Source organism: Mauremys mutica, chromosome 13 (genome assembly GCF_020497125.1).
Source record: "Mauremys mutica isolate MM-2020 ecotype Southern chromosome 13, ASM2049712v1, whole genome shotgun sequence".
In the NCBI taxonomy this organism is placed as follows: Eukaryota; Metazoa; Chordata; order Testudines; family Geoemydidae; genus Mauremys; species Mauremys mutica.
The window spans coordinates 15,300,578-15,322,022 of NC_059084.1; the positions used below are offsets into that span (position 1 = coordinate 15,300,578).

Below are 21,445 nucleotides of genomic sequence, written 5' to 3' on the forward strand. Positions count from 1 at the left end.
TGGTGTATATAACATTGGTGGATGTGCAGGTGAATGAACCGGTGATGATGTGGCTGATCTGGTTAGGTCCTGTAATGGTGTCGCTGGTGTAAATATGTGGGCAGAGTTGGCATTGAGGTTTGTTGTTTTTTAAAGCTGCTTCTAGAACAGTCTACAAATGTTCTAGTATAGTTGGTACTATAGAGATGTCATGAGACCTGGACTTTAGCTGTATACTTGGCTGCTTTCCAGGAACAGTCTCTGAACAAGGAAGTGATCCTCTGTGGTTTTGTTACAGCGAGTGTGGTAGCTCTACTGTCCTTGTCCTGGTGCAGTGATAATTTGTCTTTCATAATACTCAACACTCTCATCACACTTTTCATTTTCAGACAGCACTAGAAAGAGCAGCAGCTGTGAAGCAATATTATAGGTGTGAAAAGTAAAAATAAAATAAAAAATTAAGTGACTTGTCTAAAGTGGTCTTCATAGAAATGTAGCACTAGAAGGGACGTAAGATGTCATCTAATACATCCCCTCTACACTGAGGCAGGATTAAGTATACTTAGACCATTCCCGACAGGTGTTTTGGCTAACCTTGTTCTTAAAAATCTCCAAGGACAGGGATTCCACAGTCTCCCTAGGTAACCTGTTCCAGTGCTTAACTAGCCTTATACAAAGCTTTTCTCAATATCCAACGTAAATCCCCCTGTTGCAAACTAAGCCTATTATTTCTTATCCTATCCTATCTTATTCCTATTCAACTGATCACCATCCTCTTCACAACAATCTTTTACACATTTGAAGACTTATGTTCCCCCTCAGCCGTCTCTTCTCTAGGCTAACCATGCCCAGTTCTTTCAACCTTCCTTCACATTTAATGGTTTCTAAACATCTTATTGTTGTCCTGCTCCTCTGGACTCCCTCCAATGTGTCCACTGTTCTTAAAAGTTTGGCACCCAAAACCGGACACTATACTCTAGCTGAGGCCTCACCACTAAAGAGCACAGCAGAACAGTTACCTCCCATGTTTTACATAGGACATTCCTTTTGATACAACCCAGAATAGCAATTGTGTTTTTTGAAACAGCATCACACTGTTAACTCATTCAATTTGTTATCCACTATAAACCCAGATCCTTTTTTGCTGCATTGCTGCCTAGCCAGTTATTTCCCCTTTTGTATGATTTGATTTTTCCTTCTTAAGTGTAGTACTTTCAACTTGTCTTTATTGAATTTCATCTTGTTGTTTCAGACCAATTCTCCAATTTATCAAGATCATTTTGAATTCTAGTTCTGTTCTCTGAAGTGCTTCCAACCCCTTCCAGCTTCGTGACATCTCACTGGTCTATTACTGATGCATCACCCTGGATGTTATCAATGGTGGAAGTGCTAGTGCAATTTTTACCACTGCACCCTTAAAGCTTTCTCCATTGTTAGTATCAAGGGAGCTGAAATGGTGCTAGACCAGCAATAGGTGAATTGGTAAAGATTTTCAAAGTGCAACAAGTGCATCACTTTCAGGACCAGAATTGCTACTCAGTAGTTCCCACATCTATGTTCAATTCACTAGACCAAACTTCCACAATTCAAAAACAAAAAACCCCAAGTGTAGTATTTCTTTTATACAAACGTTTAGAATGTTAACAAAGAGAAATTAATTTCAAACATATACAGAATTTTTAGAAGTTAACATAGAAAGCACTTAACAAATAAATGTGTGGTATCTTCTCCCCAGTTTGTACATGCACCATAGTAGTTACTAAACTGAGCAGGTATAAAACTAGACCATTTAGCAGTAGAAATTTATGATAATTTCTGTTCTGATATGTAGAATGTTAGTACTGGGGAAACGATGGATCGATTTTGCTAGCCCAAGCCATAAGCCCCCCTCTGATATCCTTAGCCAATATCATACCAAGTTCTTTGTCAGACAACTCCTGTAAAACTCGCACAGCCTTCTGAGAGTCATTTCCTAGTTTGCAAATAACATATACTGGGAAAGTCATTTTGCCATTAGTTCTTTGGTTTTCTTCACATATTCTTTTTTCTAAAAATTTCAAACATTCTTCATTTTTTCCTTCTAGTTTACTTAAAGGAATATGGATAGAGTGTACAAGATAACAAATGTCCACTTCTACCTGTGGACGAACATCTATCAGTATATGAGGGACTTGCTCATCCAGTAGCTTTTTGTACTCCTCTACAGATATCCTTTGTTCACTTGGCAGTAGGCATAAAGTTCTACACTTGTCTGTTGCTGATGAACCACAGAATGCTTCATAATCCTGTAGGCTGGTCATAGTTGGCTTGTCACCACAAATGGCACAGTCTGGTTTCTTGGGTCTTAACTTGATGTTGCGAAATCTGCCTTCAAGGGCATCGAACATTAGCATGAATTGGTTGAAGGTAGAACCTATCCCTGAAGCTATCTTCAGCACCTCCAAGGCCTGGATGCACCCCATGATGCCTGGCACAACGCCCAGGACTCCCCCATCTGCACAGTTGGTCACTGTCTCCGGTGGAGGAGGCTTTGGGAAGAGACAGCGGTAGCAGGGTCCCCCTTGGTAGTTGTACACGACCAGCTGCCCCTCCAGGCGGAGAGCACTGGCTGATACAAGCGGCTTCCCAGCGAGGACACACGCATCACTGACCAGGTACCTGGTGGGGACGTTGTCTGAGCAGTCGGCCACCACGTCGTACTGCCGGACCAGCTCCAGGGCAGTGCTTGGGCTCAGGGCCAGGTGGTAGGGCACGTACTGCACCGTGGAGTTCAGCTGCCGCAGGGTGGCAGCTGCAGACAGGGCCTTAGGCAGCCCTTCCCTCGCTTCCCCGTGCAGGACCTGCCGGTGCAGGTTGCTCATCTCCACCACATCGTGATCTACCAGCCCCAGGCGGCCGACGCCGGCGGCCGCCAAATACTGGGCCAGGGGGCAGCCCAGCCCGCCGCAGCCCACCACCAGCACGGCGCAGCGGGACAGGCGCAGCTGCCCTCGCACGCCCAGCTCGGGGAGCACCAGCTGCCGGCTGTAGCGCAGGATCTCCGCCGGGCTGAGGGAGGCCCTCGCCTCCAGCGGGGGCAGCGCCGGCCCCGCAGCGGCCTCTCTCGCCAGGACGGCGGCCAGCTGCCCCTGCAGGGCGCGCAGCTCCTCTTCCCTGCGGCCTATCTCGGCCCGGAGCCTGGCCGCCTCGCTCAGAGCCATGACCGGAGCGACGGGGCAAGCCAGGCGCGCCTAGCCCGGCCCGAGCTGAGGGACACTTCCGCTTCCGGTCCGACACCCTGACAGGTCCGGTGACAGCGCGGCTGCCCAGCCCGACCCGTTCCGCACACGTCGGTGCCACGCGCCGGGGTAGCCGCCTCCTTCCCCGAGTGTAGTAACCGCTCCCCTAGTTCCGGGTGGTTTGTAGCCCCGCCATGGCCGCGGCCCGCGGGAACCGAGCTCGGGATAAGTACTCGGTGCTGCTGCCCACGTACAACGAGCGCGAGAACCTGCCGCTCATCGTCTGGCTGCTGGTGCGGAGCTTCCAAGAGAGGTACCACGGGCCCGGCTTCCCCCGCCCTCCCGGGCCCGACTCCCCCCGCCCTCCCGGGCCCGACTCCGCGCCCGCTCACGGGCCCGGCCGTGCCGCTCCGCCGCCTGCGCTCCCCCCCCCCCACCGAGCCCGCTGGACCCGGCGCCTCTGGGCGGGATCGCTGCGGGGGCTGAACGGACGCTGGCGGGGTGCGGCCGCTCGCAGCAGGGACGGGCCGGGCCAGCCCAGCCGAGCTGCGGAGCCCGGGTTGGTCGCGGATCGGCCGCCGTTACAGCGCCCAGCTCCGGCCGTGGGGACCGCTGCTGCGGTGTGAGCGGAACCTCCCTGCGGACACGGGCGCTCCGCGTTAGTCACCTCTCCAGCGTCGCGTTTCGCGGGGCCCTAGGCGAGGTCAGGTTGTAACACGGCTGTTTGTGTGTTGTGGTAGTGCCTAACACGGGCCCCCATTGTGTTGGGGTCACACCTGTGAAACAAAACTGCGGTGCATGCCCCCAAGAAGCTCACAATTAAGTCCGGGGCTGCTTTTTGGAGCTCTCTGGCTTTTTGCATAGTTACACACACACCCACATACAGATTTTTGAAAATCTGAGCATAAATATTCATATAACTAGTTGGTCCCTGTCCATAAGATTTTATAAAGTACTAGCAATAGCCTAGAGGGATAATAAAGTCATTCATGGTGTGAAAATGTCTAAAATCTTTCCGTTAGTAGTGGAAAGTGCTGTCACTAATTGTGCCTCTCCTTGAACAGTGAAGAGTTCCTTCCCCCCCCCCACCCCCACTGTGGCTATTTAGGGAAACAAAATTACTGTAAACAGAGTACAAATCTAGCATTTGTAATCACCCCTGCACCACTATGAGGAAAAATCACTAGATCAAGGGATCAATGATCATTTTAATATCCAGAGTCTCACAATCTTGGGACTAGAAATGAGTCTCGTAGTAAGATGATGAACAGGTTGGTACTGTTTCAATTTGCTGTGAAGCAACTGCATCTTAAGATGTAAGTGAAACAGGAGTACATTAAAACATGTCTCTAAAAGCTGCAACTTTTGTATTTCTGGCTGCTAGCGGACCACTCTGCATTTTCTTCTCCTGTTTCAAGCCTTTTGAAAACAACATAGATCTGAAATTGGCTTCCCCCCATGTTCATTTCAAAATAATTGTCATTTCAGTGGAAGCAACTTTGAAATTATAGTCATAGATGATGGAAGCCCAGATGGGACACGGGAAGTTGCTGAACAGTTGGAAAAGATATATGGTTCAGATAAAATTGTGAGTCGTATGTTTTTTTTTTCCTTTGCTTTTATTTTTTGGTGAATTGGGAAGTATGTAAAGTGGTTAGAATGGGGGATTAGAGTTGGGGCTTCTGAGTGCAAGACCTGGCTTTTTTTATATCCCTGAGCAATCTGTTTAACTGTTGTGACCCAGTTTACCGTACAATAAAATCATAGAATTGTATGACTAGAAGAGATATTAAGGGGCCATGATGATAAATGGTGATGATAGTAATAATAGCAGCCTCACAGGGAATATTGTGAAGCCCTGTGAATTTATGTTTACAAAGTGTTTTCAGTACTTTGTCCACATACTTCATTCCGGTCAAAGAAATTATGATGATTGTACTTGGCCTGTGGATATTTAAAAAGAAAGATGAGGAATAGATAACGCTGAATTTCACTTTCTTTGGCTGCAGGTGTGAGCAACTATGTAGATGTATGTTAGTCTACTCTTCATAATTTACTTCATATTAATTAGTATATTTACTTAGAAGACCCTTCTAACAGGATTGTTAAGGGTTTCTGTTCTCTGTACTACTACAGAACAATAGTGTGGAAGTATATATGGTGAGATAAATATCACTTTAATTCAGTCAGAGTTTGAGTATTTAAAGATGCTTCATTTCAGTGATAAAAGCACATACGCATACTATGGTCTGAGAACTAGAAGTTCAGCTTCATTGTGTTCTGAGCAACAAAAAATGTAATATGTTTTATCTCCCTTTTCCCCCCCAACCTCCCGGGTCCACTAATTGGCAGTTGTAAATTTCATTTTCTGGGACTGAAGTTTAAGATTGTGTTAGTGAATTAAAATAATATTTTTAAAGATTGTGTAAGGAGAAGTGTGTATATGGAGTTTGGATTTTTTTGTTGAATTTTCTATTGCTACTTTGTATAAAACAGTTATACCAAATGCAGGTCACTATTTGTCTCTAAGGCCCCCAATCCTGCAGTTGGATCCACATAAGCTGACCCTTGATTACAACGTGGCGCCTCATATAATTTAGTGGAACTCCATGTAGGCATAGGCATCTGCTTACCCTGATCTAACACCAGGAAAATGAGAGAGTATCAGTAAAAATCAGTTATGATTTCTTTGTAGTCCAGTTTTCTTTGCTTCCTGAAATTAATTGTGGGTAGTGAGCAAAATCAGTTCTGACTGATGCACAAAGGTCTGTATTTAAATAATTTGATGGTGCTTCCTGTTTGCTGGGTAGTAACTGTATCCTGGTCTCAGGAAACTCCATTACTGAAGGTCAAGAAGTTTTTGATGCTGATGAATCTACTTTTGATTTTCTAAAATTGGCTGAGAAACAGAGGAATTGAGATTCCTACACAGAATCATACAAAGATTTTTGGGAAAAAGAAAAGAGAATGAAATAACCACTCTATAGAAGCTCTAATGATGACTGACTTTTTACAAGAGGTCTATCCTTGTCCTCTTTTGGTTTTCACACTAATGTTCATGATCTTACAGACACTTACAATGTATCAGAAGAAGCCAACATTTTCAAATCAAGGCGTCTAAAGTTAGGCTCCAAAGTCCATATTTGGTTCATCCTTTTCAGTGAGCACCCACCAACTCTTATTAATGTCAGTGGGAATTTCGAGGTGCTCAGCACTCTTGAAAATCAGACAGGAATCTAAATATGGAGTTGAGTGTCTAACATTAGACTCTTTTTAAAAAAAAACAACAACAAAAAAACCCTTGGGCTAGAAACCTAGACTTGTGAAGTGCTGAGCTCCCTCTGACTTCTATGGGAGCTCAGAAGGGTCCGCACAGAATCAAGGAGGTGGTAGGTCATCCAAATAAAATCTTACTGATGATTTTCAGTAAGATGAGTGACTATTAAGCTGAATTACACTTGTGTGTAAAAAGTATATATTCAGTACTGACTATCTTAAGTCACTCCAAGAGTTTGCTCAGATATTACCTCTTAATATGTCACCCCACAAAATTGGTGGGGGAAATTGTGCGTTCAGCTTTGTAAGAGAGTATTTCAAACAGTGGGTATTGGGGGAGGAGAGTCTTAAGAAAACAGCCGGAATGACTTCCTTATATAGCAGTTATTCAGTAAAATTTAAAATAGATTGGTTTTAATCTAGTTTATATATCCAGTTAATATAAATGTTTCCATTGAACCTGTCTTTCCTTAGATGAATTTGATTCTCTGTAGTATCTAGATATTTAAAGGAAAAGGATCTCTTTCAATATTGGCTCAACATCTTGAGCTATGTAACGGTGGCATGTCACTGAAAGTGAGAGAAACTGTAGTCTCAGCTAATATAACTTTATTAATTTATGGCCTAATCCCCTCCCCCCAAATATCTTGCAGCTTCTAAGGCCCAGAGCAAAAAAGCTGGGATTGGGTAAGTACTCGTTAAGCTTCTGGTTTAGAGTAAAACTTCCTGCTCTCTGTTTTGTTTGGGTTTTAGTTTTAACATTCCATAGGAGGAGTCATAGTGGAACCCTCAGACAGAAATAAACATTTTTGTCAAGTAATTATAAGCAAACAAATGTGCAATGATTTAAAAAACCACACACATTATATTATAGTGAACTTACAACAAGTTCCCCACAACCTCAAACCTGCAAATTGTGGTCTTGGCCAGTCTACATAGTAGCAGGAAAACAGTTACTATGCTCATCCTTCTTCCCCTGCTCCACCTACTTATTACGCAGTTGGGTCCTAAATTTAGACAAGTTGCCACTTGTACAGGGCAGACTGCTGTGCTCACATGGTACCCCATTGACTCAGTGAAGTCACTAGGGCTCCGTGCAAGTATAACAGTCTACCCATGTGCAGCAAATTGCAGAACTGGGACCTTAATTTGTTAAGGTTTTCAGAGCAGGGACTCTTTCCTACTATGTGTTTGTACAGTGCTTATTGTGGCTTGGATCAATTTAACAGGACATGTTGGTACTACTGTAATTCAAATCATACATTTCCCTTAAGGATCCAGTCATGCAAGTTGTTGAGCACCGTCCTCCCCTATTAAGTTCATTATGAATTTGAAGTCTTTTAGGCACATTACAAGAGTTGCTTATCACATACCAGGATATAGTCCTAATTTTGGGGCCAATCCTGAACTACTGTAATCAATTCTAAGATTGCTGTGAATTTAAATTATCAAGATTGGGCCTTCTGTAGCTCCACGTTGACTCATTACTACTACTCAAGGAATATGCAGACCATGTCTGTTTTTCATTGTTACTTTAAAAAAAAAAAAGGCAAAAATTAAGCATTTGATAATATTCTTACTCAAGTGTAAACATTTATCACAAAACATACTGGGGGGAAGATTAGTCTGTTCGGACTCATGCCAGATTTCTTCACCTCCAATAATTGAAATGGAAAAAGCAATGGAACACAACTTACCTACTTGACTTAATGAAAATCAGTGTTTGTCTCTTACTGAATCTTGACGCTCCCACTCCCACAAGCTGGTGAAGTATTTCAGGTGCCCTATTTATTGAATAATTAATCTACTTGTCCCACAGGAAATGTTTAACTATGGTATGTGCCAATACCCAAAAGGGGAACAAAATTCTAAGTCTCGATACTGAATTGTCTGTATTTAAATTCACCTTTTATTTTCTCATTTAGATATGAGATCCTAAGAAACCTAGGTATCTTTTTATTTTCTACCTAATTTTTATCCTGACCTTGATTGTGATCCTCTGTTCTGTGTTTCAAAGAACAAAGTCCTGTATTTATTTATATTTATTAAAATTGGCTTGGTTCAAGGTTTTTAATGCACCCTGTCTTCCCTGTAATAAGTTTATTTACTAGTTATATACACTGCATGGATCAGTAACATTCCTGGCTTGTAATTTTGCAAACATCGTGAGAAAGAGACAAGCGATGAGCTGTTCATTAACTAGAAGTAGAATTTCCTGTGTAAATGCTTGATATGGGCACCAAGGTCCACATCTGGATGCATGCTTTTTAAAACTCACGTTTATATTTTGGAAAATTTCTAGGAGGACAGCAAAGTTAATCTGAGGTAATGAAGACCATGTGCCAGATATTGATTTCAATTATGCCCTTGTAGTGTTGTTGGAAAAAATGTGGACTTAAAACAGCATCACTGAAATCGGAAAGTGGCCTTCTTGAGGAAAAACTTGGATACCTTAACTTGTTCTGTCTCTTATTGATATAGATGAACTGATTCAGATAGTGTGGTTAAAAGAAAAAAAAATTAAATCGAGGAAGGAAAGATTTTTAGCTTAGGCATCAGATGGAGCATTTTCATAAATGTTGACTGACTGAACAAAGTAGAAGTTAATAAGAAGTATCTTTAAGATCAGTGGTAAAATTTTCAAAAGCAACTGAGTGAGTTATGTGCATAAGTCTATTTTTGAGTATTTTGGGCACTGTGGAAAATCTTACCTGTATTGGCTATCCATTTACCAAGTGATGTTTTTCTGGTTATTTCTACTGCAGTGAAGTTTGTCCTGCAAAGTTTTACACTTTTCGAATCTAGTACTGAAATTATTGGAGAAACATCAATCTTCAAACATTACGATGATTTTTCTATCCTATTTAAAAAACAAACTCAGGAGCATTTACTTAATCCGCTTTTGTAATATAATTTTGAGACTTTGTAGAAAGATTGAATCTGCTTAGAGACCTGTGTGCATGTTAAGATAGTGATGAAATTATTTCTATGATGTCTTCACCAGGCACTGCTTATATTCATGGAATGCAGCATGCCACAGGGAATTTCATTATTATTATGGATGCGGACCTCTCGCACCATGTAAGTTTATATCTTGTGTGGTCTTTTTTTTTTTTGTAAGTGTTTTTAATTAATTGTTACTGACTTGTTTTTCTTTTTTTTTCTTTTCCCACCCATCTGCCTGTTTTCAGCCAAAATTTATTCCAGAGTTCATCAGGTGAGTACTATTTTTAATATTTGGAGTATAACTTTTAAGCTGTTGAAGTTATATGTTAACATTAGAATATCTTCCATTACTATATGGCTACCTCATTGAATCAAAAAAAGCTGTTTCAAGGCTTAGCACCAACTGCATCAAGAAACATAGTCAGGGCAAGGATTTGGGTGGCTCTAAGATGACCCAAATATTTCTGAAATACCAGTGCCACAGACATTAATCCTTAACTCCGGCAAAACTCCCATAGACTTCAATGGAAGTTTTATTTGCTTAAGGATACAATAACAATAACATGTCTTTAAAGGAAGAAAGAATGAGTGACTAAGCACTTTCGTTTCTCCTTTAACTGGTTCTACTTTGAAAAGTAACTTAGTAAAAATGGTATCTTCTTATTCTACAGTTCTGCTTCATGTGTGCAGTTAGCATTAGAGATGCTGAGTTAAATGACTAAATTAAGTTTTTTTTACTGCTTTGTATTCCTGTTGTTCCTGCAGGAGCCAGGATAGTGAAGAGAGAGAGTCGAATTCTAGTCCTGCTAGTGCATCATCAGTTGATGTGTTTAATAAGTTACACCTTTGCAAACTAGTTAAAGACAATGGCCACCTTAAGATTTGCTATTGTGTGCAATATACAAAAACCTGTAGGAGAACACTTCAACCTCCCTGGCCACACAATAGCAGATCTTAAGGTGGCCATCCTGCAGCAAAAAAACTGCAGGACCAGACTTCAAAGAGAAACTGCTGAGCTCCAGTTCATCTGCAAATTTGACACCATCAGCTCAGGATTAAACACAGACTGTGAATGGCTTGCCAACTACAGAACCAGTTTCTCCTCCCTTGGTTTTCACTCAACTGCTAGAACAGGGCCTCATCCTCCCTGATTGAACTAACCTCGTTATCTCTAGCTTGCTTCTTGCTTGCATATATAAACCTGCCCCTGGAAATTTCCACTACTTGCATCTGAAGAAGTGGGTATTCACCCACGAAAGCTCATGCTGCAAAACGTCTGTTAGTCTATAAGGTGCCACAGGATTCTTAGTCTGGTTCTGTAGAAGCAGCAAACACGGCTACCCCTCTGATACTTGTTATTATTTAAATATTTTAATACTTTTTTTTAAATCTCCATTTTACATTGGAGTCTAATTTCTTTTGCCTTTCTTAAATAAGTAGGTCTAGATAAATTATTCATGAAGCAGTCTTTGAAGTTCTATGAGATAGATGGTAAAAAGCATCACAAGATGCTCTGAAATAGTCCTGCTTTATAAGAATGTAAAGAGAGTAGTTTAAAAAGGTATATAAATGTATAGTGCTTATAACCAACATAATTATTGCCTTCATGCCAACTTCTATCCCACCTTGTTTGAAGGTCTATAAAATATAAATTCGCTTTAAACTGATACAATGACTTTTCATGTTTGAAATAAATTGTATTTCCTGAAGAAAGCAAAAAGAAGGTAACTTTGACATTGTGTCTGGAACTCGGTATAAAGGAAATGGAGGTGTGTACGGCTGGGATTTGAAAAGAAAAATAATCAGGTTAGTATTTTTACCTATATATTTGCAGATAAGAAAATTGCTGCTCAAACTTTTTGTCAATAATTTCAAAGAAAAGCACTCTCAACCGATAAATCATCATGTCTTTCATCTCTGGGACTCCCCTTCCCAGGAGTCTAAATTGCAGATCTGTGTGAACAGGACTAGATCTCAAATGACTAGGAAAGAATGTCCAGTGGTTAAGGCATTATAGCCTAGGACTTGGGAAACCCAGCCTTAATTCCCTGCTCCACCAGAGACTTGCCCAGGTTCACACGCAGAAAGTTATGTAGCTTCTCTGTTCCCCATTTGTAAAATTAGGATAGCACTTCCCTACCTCCCAAAGATGTTGAGAATAAAGGCTGTGAGGCACTAAGATAAAACAGTGATGTGGGGACATATAAGTACTTTAAACAGAACAGTACTTCTCATCACAAAATAATATTTAATAATAGAATAGAAACTTGTATGCCTGGTAATTTTCTGGCTAAGAAAACATCAAGAAAAAGCTTAATCATGTGATCTCTTTGGGACAATTGGACTACTTAGGTCAGAGTTGGAACACTACTGTGGGTAAATCTGCAGTGTATCAATTTGGGACAATTTTTGGCCTTGCCACAAATAGAACACTAGCTTCTATTTCCTATTTCCCTTCCTTGCCACAAATAGAACACTGCTCCCAATTCTTCCAAGTTCATAGGTGTGTACCTTTACATTTAAAGACTGTGCTGGCCTTTCCCACGGACAATAACCCACTCAATCTCCTTTTGGTTATAATATTGTCTTTCATTTATTAAGCGTTATCTAACATAAGTTTTCATGTTAAAATTAATTACCAGCCTATATAAACCATTCCTTAGATCTTGCCAGAAAGGCCAATACAGTTCTAACTATGGACAGTTGGAAATATTTTTTTTTCTAAAGAGAAGATAAAATAAAAATGCTGTAAGTCACAAATATACATGGAGATCAGCTTCTGAATTCTGTGGTGGACTTGTAGTCACTGAGGGCTGAATCAATAGGGGTAGATTTTTTTTTTTTATATAAATTCTTGCTCTTCTCAACTTTGTCTAAGGTCTGTTCACTCAAAACAAGTCTGACTCAGTTGGTCCTCAAAAGAATTGGGAGCAAAAGCCCAGGTAATCATTTTGAAAAGGAGTTGGCACCACACCTATTATGTTTAGAGTTTTTTTTAATTTTAATGCTATTTTATTTTTATGAGAGACGAAGGTGGGGAGGTAATATCTCTTATTGGACCAACTTCTGTTGCTGAGAGCAACGTTTTTGAGCTTACAAGGAGCTCCTTGTAAGCTTCAGGTGAATGTGGGTGTTTTTTCCTCTTGGGTTTAAGTCTGACCCCATAGGAACTGGTGAAGATAGAACAATCATTCTTAGGCAGGAAACTGTGGTAGAGTTCAGGACGATATAATATTGTAGCAATGTTAAATCTGAAGAGAAGAGCTGCATTCTTTGAGAGGGATACTCGCTTGCTAGCTAATTGGATAAGGTAAAAACTAAATGGGAACCCCAAAGCAAGACTTGGATACCTTAGAATAAATGGAAACTTTTTTTTGTACACTTCAAACAATTCACATTAGTCTATTCACTTATTAAGTTTCTGATAATTAAAAAAAAAATCAGAAATGGCAGGATGAGTTACCCCTCCTCTTCCTGCCAACCAAACCAGGTTGACTAGAGCAAAAGCCTGGAGGAAGTGGAATGTACTGATTCTGTTCCTATATTGGCTATATAGAATTACTGTCTAGAGTCCAAAGTGTGCTTGGAGCTACAGAGTTATACATGAAGTCATGCCCCCTTACAGTTGTGAGACCTTAGGAATGACTTGCCCACAGTCACACCAGAAATCTTCCTGAACCAGGATCTGAACACAGATCTTCTACATCTAAGTTCAATGTCCTGTCTGCTAGGCCATCATTCTCCTCCCATTACAGGTGAACATGATCCAGGCAGAAGACTAATCTGTCTAAAATTATATTGCAAAATATTTTGTATTGCAATTTGCTTTATAATGCAGTATAATGTGTGGTTGTATATGATAATTCTGCTATATACATGTAAAAGGATAGTAAATCTGGCTTTTTAAAACACCGTTTTGTTTCTTAAAGAATATTCAGTTAGCTGTATATTCACTTCCAGTTGAAAAGCAAAATGTGTATTTACTGATCTAATCAAGTCTAGTGCAGTGAAAACCTATTTAGTTACATAACTTTCCATATAAAGCAATAAAAGCTTGCCTTTTTTATGTTAAAATGGTAAATTATTTTGTGGAAACCCTGCTTGTGCTTTCTAAACTTGTTTTTTGCGTGGTTATTGACATGCTTATCCTCTTTGACAGTCGTGGTGCCAACTTTGTGACTCAGGTTTTGTTGAGACCAGGTGCATCAGATTTAACAGGAAGTTTCAGGTACATGCCTTTTTTTTTTTTTTTTTTTTAATAATTATGAAGTTATATTAAAATTTTCTCAATTGCTAGCCAAGAATATGTGTTGGGAACTATGACATCTATTAGAGTAAAGAAAGATGGATTAGAGTCATAAAACTTTCTAGTGACTATTTTTAAACAGTATTAATGTGGGTAGGCTGTAAGTACAATGCCTGTACATGTTATCTTTGTATCTGAAATCCAAAGTTTTGCCACAGGTTTCAATTTCATTTCAATTTACAGGTTATACAGAAAGGAGGTCTTGCAGAAACTAATGGAAAAATGTGTTTCTAAAGGATACGTCTTCCAGATGGAAATGATTGTTCGAGCTAGACAGTTAGGATATACTATTGGAGAGGTACAGTGAAAGCATAGAAAATCACATTTCAATTGTATACTGTAAATGTGGGTAAGGGCTATTAGAAGCAAAGAAACTACCGAACAAGAACTCATAGGAAGTGTCATTGCAGCTATAGGCTTGGATTCCCAATTAAGCCTAAGGGGGTTATGCACACAACTCTACTTCTCCAACATAATTAAATCTCACACTTGCACTCATAGCTGATATTTTTTGCAACCTTTGACTCACTCTTCAGACCTTCACCTCCTGCTTCCATTTGTCTCTCGGTGCAGGATCTTGCATAATTCTTCTAAAAGAAAATTGACAAAATATATGACCTTCTCTGTCCCCTTGGTTTGCTTTTCCTTCACCTTCTGTAACTCTCTCTCTCCTCCTTCTCTCCTGACAGATGCAGAAGTTTCTCATCTGCTCTCTTCCGTTCTCCTCTCCACTTGTCCCAGGGTCCCCAACCCATCCCTTGCACCATCTCCTAGCTTCCATTGTCCACTTGCTAAATTTTCAAACCTCTTTGTAGTTTCTCACGATTGGGAGACATCTGCAAAGTTACCTCATTATCCTCCTTTAAAATATCCTTAAAACTCTCCTTTGCCAGGATGCCTAAAAAATACTTGACAGGAGTTAGGCTACTGATATAACTGCTGATTATGCTGACCAACAATGTCTTCTTGTTTGCTTGTACTTCCCCCTTCTGTCTGTCTGCCACCTGTCTTGTACTTAAATTGGGGCAGTGACAGTCTTGTGTTCTGAGTTTGTATAGTGCCTAGCACAGTTGGGCCCTGGTCCATGGTTGAGGCTCCTAGGTGCTACGGTAATGCAAAAATTAATGATGATAAATCCTCAATCTCTAGGCACTCATGACACATTTTAAAATGTATAAATGTAGTTTAAATCATATATATTAGAACCATACAAATATTTGTTGTTTCTGACAGATTCTTCCTGGAAATGCTTATCTAGATACAGATCTTTAAGGCCCTGATTTTCAGAAAAATGGGGCACATAGATGTGCATGCAGATTAGGTAATTGCAGATGCTAGGGTTTAAATTAGGCACATGTATGTGCATGCTCACACGATTGCAGAATCTGCACACAAAGATTAGGATTTCAGTTCTGTGCATACTTTAAAATTCAATAGTAGTCAAAGCAACAAAGAATCCTGTGGCACCTTATAGACTAACAGACGTTTTGCAGCATGAGCTTTCGTGGGTGAATACCCACTTCTTGCATCTGAAGAAGTGGGTATTCACCCACGAAAGCTCATGCTGCAAAACGTCTGTTAGTCTATAAGGTGCCACAGGATTCTTTGTTGCTTTTACAGATCCAGACTAACACGGCTACCCCTCTAATAGTAGTCAAAGTTTAATATGAAACTTGGCCATGAAAAGAAAAAGATAGTTGATATCTACCAACTCAAAAGAGAACAGTTGTGTGGTGTGAAGCAGAGTTGGCATATGCCGTACCTGGATGGTCTCCTATGCTTCTCTGTTTTATTTTGCTGGTCGTTTGTACCAGGTGTGAAATTCATTTCAATGTACAGGATGCACATTCTGGTGATATATGGGTTACGGCTTTTGCACTATGTAAATCATCACCATTTAAAAATATGATATGCTCTTGAACAAGAAGGTGTAGTCCAGCAACAGTTTAGGAGGTAAATTCTAATTCTGTAGAGGAAATTGTGCCCTGAGATACCGTGATGTTGGATGGCTTGTGAATACAAAATGTTCTCTTTTCACTGTTCATGGAATGCCATGCCACTTTAAGCATCTTGCACTGACTTCCTCTCCAGCATGGAGTTACTGATTTATTTATTTATTTTTTCCCCTAGCCCAGCTAAATATAACTGTTGAGGTGCTTATCAATGTTGTCAAAGGGATCCTAGTGAGAAAGCTGGGGGAGTTTGTTGGATGTCTTAGTTTATGTTCTTCTTTGGCTAGCTGTTCTTGTTGTGAGAAGTAGAACTGTATCTGCCAGATGATTGCCTTGGCCTCTCTTTTGGCATAGGCAGCTGTGCCTGGAGATGAGACATACTCAGTTCTGGCACAATAACAAGGGTGTGGTGTGTATTTGTATTACACATGCCAGCTGATTTCTGATTGAAACTGCCAGTTGAGTGCAGATCCAATTTTTTTATTTTATATGCTTCTGCAGAGTTAATGTTGTTGAATTTGGGCCTTGGAGTATTCTTATTTAACACATGCTTTTGTATTAGAATATTAAGAGTTCTTATAGAATTGTAGGACAGGAAGGAACCTCGGTAGGTCATCTAGTCCAGTCGCCTGAACTGAGGCAGGACTAAGTATTATCTAGACCATCTCTGACTGGTGTTTGTTTAACCTGTTCTTAAAAATCTCCAATGATGGAGATTCCACAACCTCCCTAGATAATTTGTTTCAGTGCTTAACTACCCTGACAGTTAGGAAGTTTTTTCCTAATGTCTAACCTAAGTCTTCCTTGTTGCAATTTAAGCCCATTGCTTCTTGTCCTGTCCTCAGTGGATAAGGAGAACGATTTATCACGATAATCTTTACAAGACTTTTACGTATCTTGAAGAGTATGTCCCCTCTCAGTCTTCTCTTTTACAGACTAAACAACCCCTATTTTTTTCAATCTTTCCTCATAGGTCATGTTTTCTAGACCTTTAATCATTTTTGTTGCTTTCCTCTGGACTTTCTCCTATTTTATCCACATCTTTCCTCAAGTGTGGTTCCCAGAACTGGACACAGGACTCCAGCTGAAGACTTATCAATGCTTAGTAGAGTGGAAGAATTACTTTCTTGTGTCTTGTTTACAACATGCCTGCTAGTACATCCTAGAATGATGTTTGCTTTTTTTGAAACAGTATTTATTACATTTTGACTCCCATTTAGTTTGTGATCTGCTATACCCCCCAGATTCTTTTTTGCCATACTTCTTCCTAGGCAGTCATTTCCCATAGAGTATTCCTTCCTCAGTGTAGTACTTTGCATATATGCTTACTGAATTTCATCCTGTTTATTTCAGACCATTTCTCCAATTTGTCAAGATTATTTTGAATAATAAACATGTTCTCCAAAGCACTTGTAGCCCCTTCCAGCTTGGTATCGTCCACAAACTTTTAAGTGTACTCTCTATACCGTTATCCAAATTATTTATAAAGGTATTGAATAGAACCATGTCCAGAACAGATCCCTACGAGACCTTACTCAATATGCACTTCCACCTTGACTGTGAATCATTGATAACACTCTCACTGTTTTCCAACCAGTTGTGCACCCACTTTGATAGCTTCCTCTACGCTATATTTCCATAGTGTGCTTATGAGAATGTCATGTGAAACAGTATCAAAAGCCTTACTAAAGTAACGATGTATCATATATGCTGCTTCTCCCCATCCACAAGGGTTGTTACCCTGTCAAAGAAGGATGTTGGGTTGGTTTGATATGATTTGTTCTTGTTATCTTCTAGGTATTTACAGACTGATTATTTGTTCCATTATCTTTATGAATACCACAGTTAAGATGGCTTGTCTATAATTCCCTGGGTTAGGTACTATATTTGCCCTTTTCCAGTCCTCTGGGATCTTGCTTAATATATGGAGATATACCTATCTCATAGAACTGGAAGGGACCTTGAAAGGTCATCGAGTCCAGTCCCCTGCCTTCACTAGCGGGACCAAGTACTGTCCCTGACAGTTGTTTTTTTGTTTTGTTTTTTTTTTCCCCTGGATCCCTAAATGGCCCCCCTCAAGGATTGAGCTCACAACCCTGGGTTTAGCAGGCAAATGCTCAAACCACTGAGCTATCCCTCCCCCAATCTCTTGCATCCTCCACAAGTTCTCAAAGAAAATTGCTAATGGCTCAGACTCTCTTTTCAGCTAGTTCCTTAAGTATTGTAGGGTGTATTCCATTAGACCCGGCTGACTTGAAGACGTCTAACTTGTCTAAATAATTCTTAACTTGTCCTTTCTCTACTTTAGCTTCAGATCCTATCCCAGTTACACAGATGTTCACTATGTTAGTCATCCCATTGCTGCTATCCTTTTTGGAGAAAACTGAAACAAAAAAGCATTTAACACTTCTGCCGTTGCTTCATTTTTTCTATTGTTGTCGTTCCCTCCTCATTGAATAATGGGCCTACTTAGTCCTTGGTCTTCCTCTTGTTCTAGTGTATTTGTATCATTCTGGCAAAATAATGGACAGACAGAAGTACCTAGGTGAAGCAATATGTTTATAACCTTCATGAACAGCAAGTGAATTTGGACAATAAGTTTATATAACTGAAGGAACTAAAAATTCTGTATTTTAAGCAACTTTTTTTCTAACAACATAAACAGCTTGTTGAAGATCCATAGACCCAAGTGGATGTTGCATATCAAATGTGCATTGAATACAAGTACTGTGTCTGTTATGTAAGTGAAGTTGAGCAGAAGGCCACTTCATGATCCCCCTCTTGCCAATGGTGAGGAATTGATGTTGGAGCATCAAGCAAGTACTTGTTTAACTCTGCCACTTCTGGTTATGGCAGTCTCTGCTTAAACCACCCCAATGGACTTTTGCCTCACTGACCCAGTAGAAATTTAGAGAAGTAGGTTGGTTGGGACTTCACAGCATGTTGTGAGCCCTTGGGTGTCCATTTCATTGATCCTATCTTTGAGAACAGTTTGTTCAGAAAACTCAGTGGCTAACGATAGAGACAGGTCTAAAGATATTACTCTAGGTGTGATCAACCATACACTCTAGTATCTCAACCTTGACACACAGTTAAGACTGATGGGTAGAACAGTGATGATAAAGAAAGCAGCATGATCCCAGATATTTGCCCCATTTCCCTTACAAGCACGTTCTCACAGCTAAAGGGGAAAAAAATGAAAGATAAAATAAGCAGTACAGTGAGACCAGACACAACTATACCTAGCACAGCATTCAGGGACATCAGAAGATGGCATTCAGCCACAAATCAGTTGCTAGGAGAGGCTCTAACAACAAAAGTTAGGAACCACCAATGCAGATTCTATCCATCTTTGGAGACTACAGGTGTTGTTGCTAAGTCTCTGCCGACCTGAGGAACCCGTCTTCTATTCTGGTCTCCATGTGGAAAAGCACAGTAGCTTTGCTAACGCAACCAGCACACTACATATTTAAATCTGTAATAGTTGCACTTTTTTAATGTTGATATGCTGTGTTCTGAACATACTAATTGTGCTAAATATAATATAAAATGCATACTAGATTTAAAACTGTGTTTTCTTTATATTAATGAAGTTAAATTCCTAAAATAATTAGAATAAATTGTTCTTTTTTTGTTTTTTGTTTTTTTAACAGGTTCCAATATCATTTGTGGACCGTGTCTATGGAGAATCTAAACTGGGAGGCAATGAAATAGTGTCTTTCTTGAAAGGACTGTTAACTTTGTTTGCAACTACATGATAAGAGCTTACCCTAAGTTAATTCTTATTTAAAATGCAACATTCTCATGAGTTAAATGTAATTTTTAAAATACATACAGTTGTACAAGCTTGCTGCTTTGCCTAGTTACCAGGAGACCCATCACCTATTTGTGATTAAGTGAACCAACAATAATAAAGCAAATAAACTGTATCACAGAATATTATTTTCAAATTAAATGAATAGTGTATTTATGAACAATGTATAATGAAAACCCATGCAGTACTGTTTTTTGTACAAATAATGAAGTGTTAATAAATTAGACCACACTTCAGTTCTGGGCTATAGATTTTTGTTGAAAAGTGTCATGAGACCTTTCTCTTATGTCTGTGAAAATTATAAAGTGTGCAAATTAGCAAGATCCTACTGTATACAGAAAGATGTAGTTTTTCTCAATTATATTCTAACAAAATATTTTTCTTTATTCCAGACTAATACTGAAAATTTCAGTCAGACATACTGTGTTAAGAATAATACACAAATAAATCCAAATAATCTTTTGCATAAAGCTTGGTTGCATGCTTACATTAGAAGTTGAAATTAAAGATGGCTTTTTATAAAAAGGAATGACAGAAAAAACAGGATTTATCTTATCTTTGCCTTGTGGTTTGTAGATAATTGGGGTTTTGTATATACTTGTACCAATAGCTGTCCCTCTTTTTCCCAACAAAAGTCTACATAGAATGTCAGAAAGACCACTTCTACAAAACTTACAGTGGAGCTGGAGAAAAGTAAGACTGTGTGTAAAATGACACAGTGTTGGGTTGCTTAGGAATTTCCTAATACAAATGCTTACAGGGACGTGTTTTTTGTAAACCTGCTATTAGACAGGAGTAATAGAAACAGAAATACAAAGATATACAAATGTGGACTACTCTAGTTTTTTGTGACGGATTATAGATAATTTTTTCTTTAACTATCTTATACTCTTTAAACTGTTATTTTTTAAAAAAGAGAGACCCATCCCACCCAAACCCATGGTGACATAGGCCACAATTCACTTCTCTCTGAAATCTATAGAGACCCCTCGTGTTGACTTCATGTGGGAAGGCTCTAACCAATAGTTCTCAGTGCAGAAGTTGTATTTGTTCTAGAAGCTGTCGAATGAAGTAGAGACAGTATAGTTCTATATTTTTTCAATGTTTCACTGATGACTTATAGGTGGTGAAAACTTCATAATCCTATTTTGTGGCAATCAAGCATCCATGGGGAGGAGGAAAGCAGAGGATGCTGTTGTTCTAAGAATGTTAAATATAATTAAGACAAGTATGTCTCAGCCTCTGAAAAGAATTGGCTGTAAAGTACAAATACCAAATTACATGTAAAATAGAGTACTATCTAGTCGTGAATTGTAATAGAGTGTATAACTAGTACTGATTTTAAAAATACATTCATTAGAAAAAGTAGGGCGGTAGGGAGACAAAGCCAAAGAATGAAATAACACTTCATTAACTATAATATTTTTTATTTAATTGTTTGCATTCTTTTATCTTGGCAGATATAAACATCTGATCTATGGTTCTAGTTAACAAAATGAAACACCAGAAGGAATGTTAGATTAGTTCACACTTGGGATATTTACAATATAAACAATTTCTAAGCAGCATTTTATCACTGGGACATCTACCATCTATTGGTGTCATAGCCTCCTTAAAGTTGTATGTATTCCAATATTTTACTTAGTTTAAAAGTTTTGTAAGTGTTCAGAGGAAATAATATTAATCAGTTGTTTTTTAAAAAAAACATTTGTGGTCACCACTTTTTTAATTTAATTGCAGTTGGGTTTGACTTAGCCATCCAGCTTGTAATATCTTGTCTGTACATTACATTTCTAACAAATTATGTCCATATTTATATACTTTCATTTGGTGCACTCTAAGGGCCTGATCCTGCAATGTACACAAAGGTGGGCAAGCCCAATGAAATCTGAAATTAATAGGATCCACCTGTGGACAACTTACTTGCAGGATCGGGGCCTAAAATTTAAAATGT

The 21,445-nt window shown here is 39.5% G+C and overlaps 2 protein-coding genes across 2 annotated transcripts; one reads left to right on the forward strand and one right to left on the reverse strand.

The window, feature by feature from the left end:
• Positions 1-1,581: 1,581 nt before the first annotated feature.
• MOCS3 (molybdenum cofactor synthesis 3) lies at positions 1,582-3,317 on the reverse strand. The gene has a single exon (XM_044986087.1). The coding sequence runs from the start codon at positions 3,177-3,179 to the stop codon at positions 1,815-1,817; it is 1,365 nt and encodes a 454-aa protein (XP_044842022.1). The 5' UTR covers positions 3,180-3,317; the 3' UTR covers positions 1,582-1,814.
• On the forward strand, positions 3,284-19,953 carry DPM1 (dolichyl-phosphate mannosyltransferase subunit 1, catalytic). The gene is made up of 9 exons (XM_044986088.1): positions 3,284-3,510; positions 4,686-4,785; positions 7,127-7,160; positions 9,478-9,554; positions 9,665-9,690; positions 11,130-11,225; positions 13,579-13,647; positions 13,909-14,023; positions 19,331-19,953. Exons 1-9 carry the CDS (start codon positions 3,392-3,394, stop codon positions 19,433-19,435), a joined length of 741 nt encoding a protein of 246 aa, XP_044842023.1. The 5' UTR covers positions 3,284-3,391; the 3' UTR covers positions 19,436-19,953.
• Positions 19,954-21,445: the final 1,492 nt, after the last annotated feature.

Coding starts and splice junctions, on each gene's coding strand:
- MOCS3 (XM_044986087.1), bottom strand. CDS start 3,179: ATGGCTCTGAGCGAGGCGGCCAGGCTCCGGGCCGAGATAGGCCGCAGG.
- DPM1 (XM_044986088.1), top strand. CDS start 3,392: ATGGCCGCGGCCCGCGGGAACCGAGCTCGGGATAAGTACTCGGTGCTG. Junction 4,786..7,126: donor TATATGGTTCAGATAAAATT/GTGAGTCGTATG, acceptor AATATCTTGCAG/CTTCTAAGGCCCAGAGCAAA. Junction 9,555..9,664: donor ATGCGGACCTCTCGCACCAT/GTAAGTTTATAT, acceptor GCCTGTTTTCAG/CCAAAATTTATTCCAGAGTT.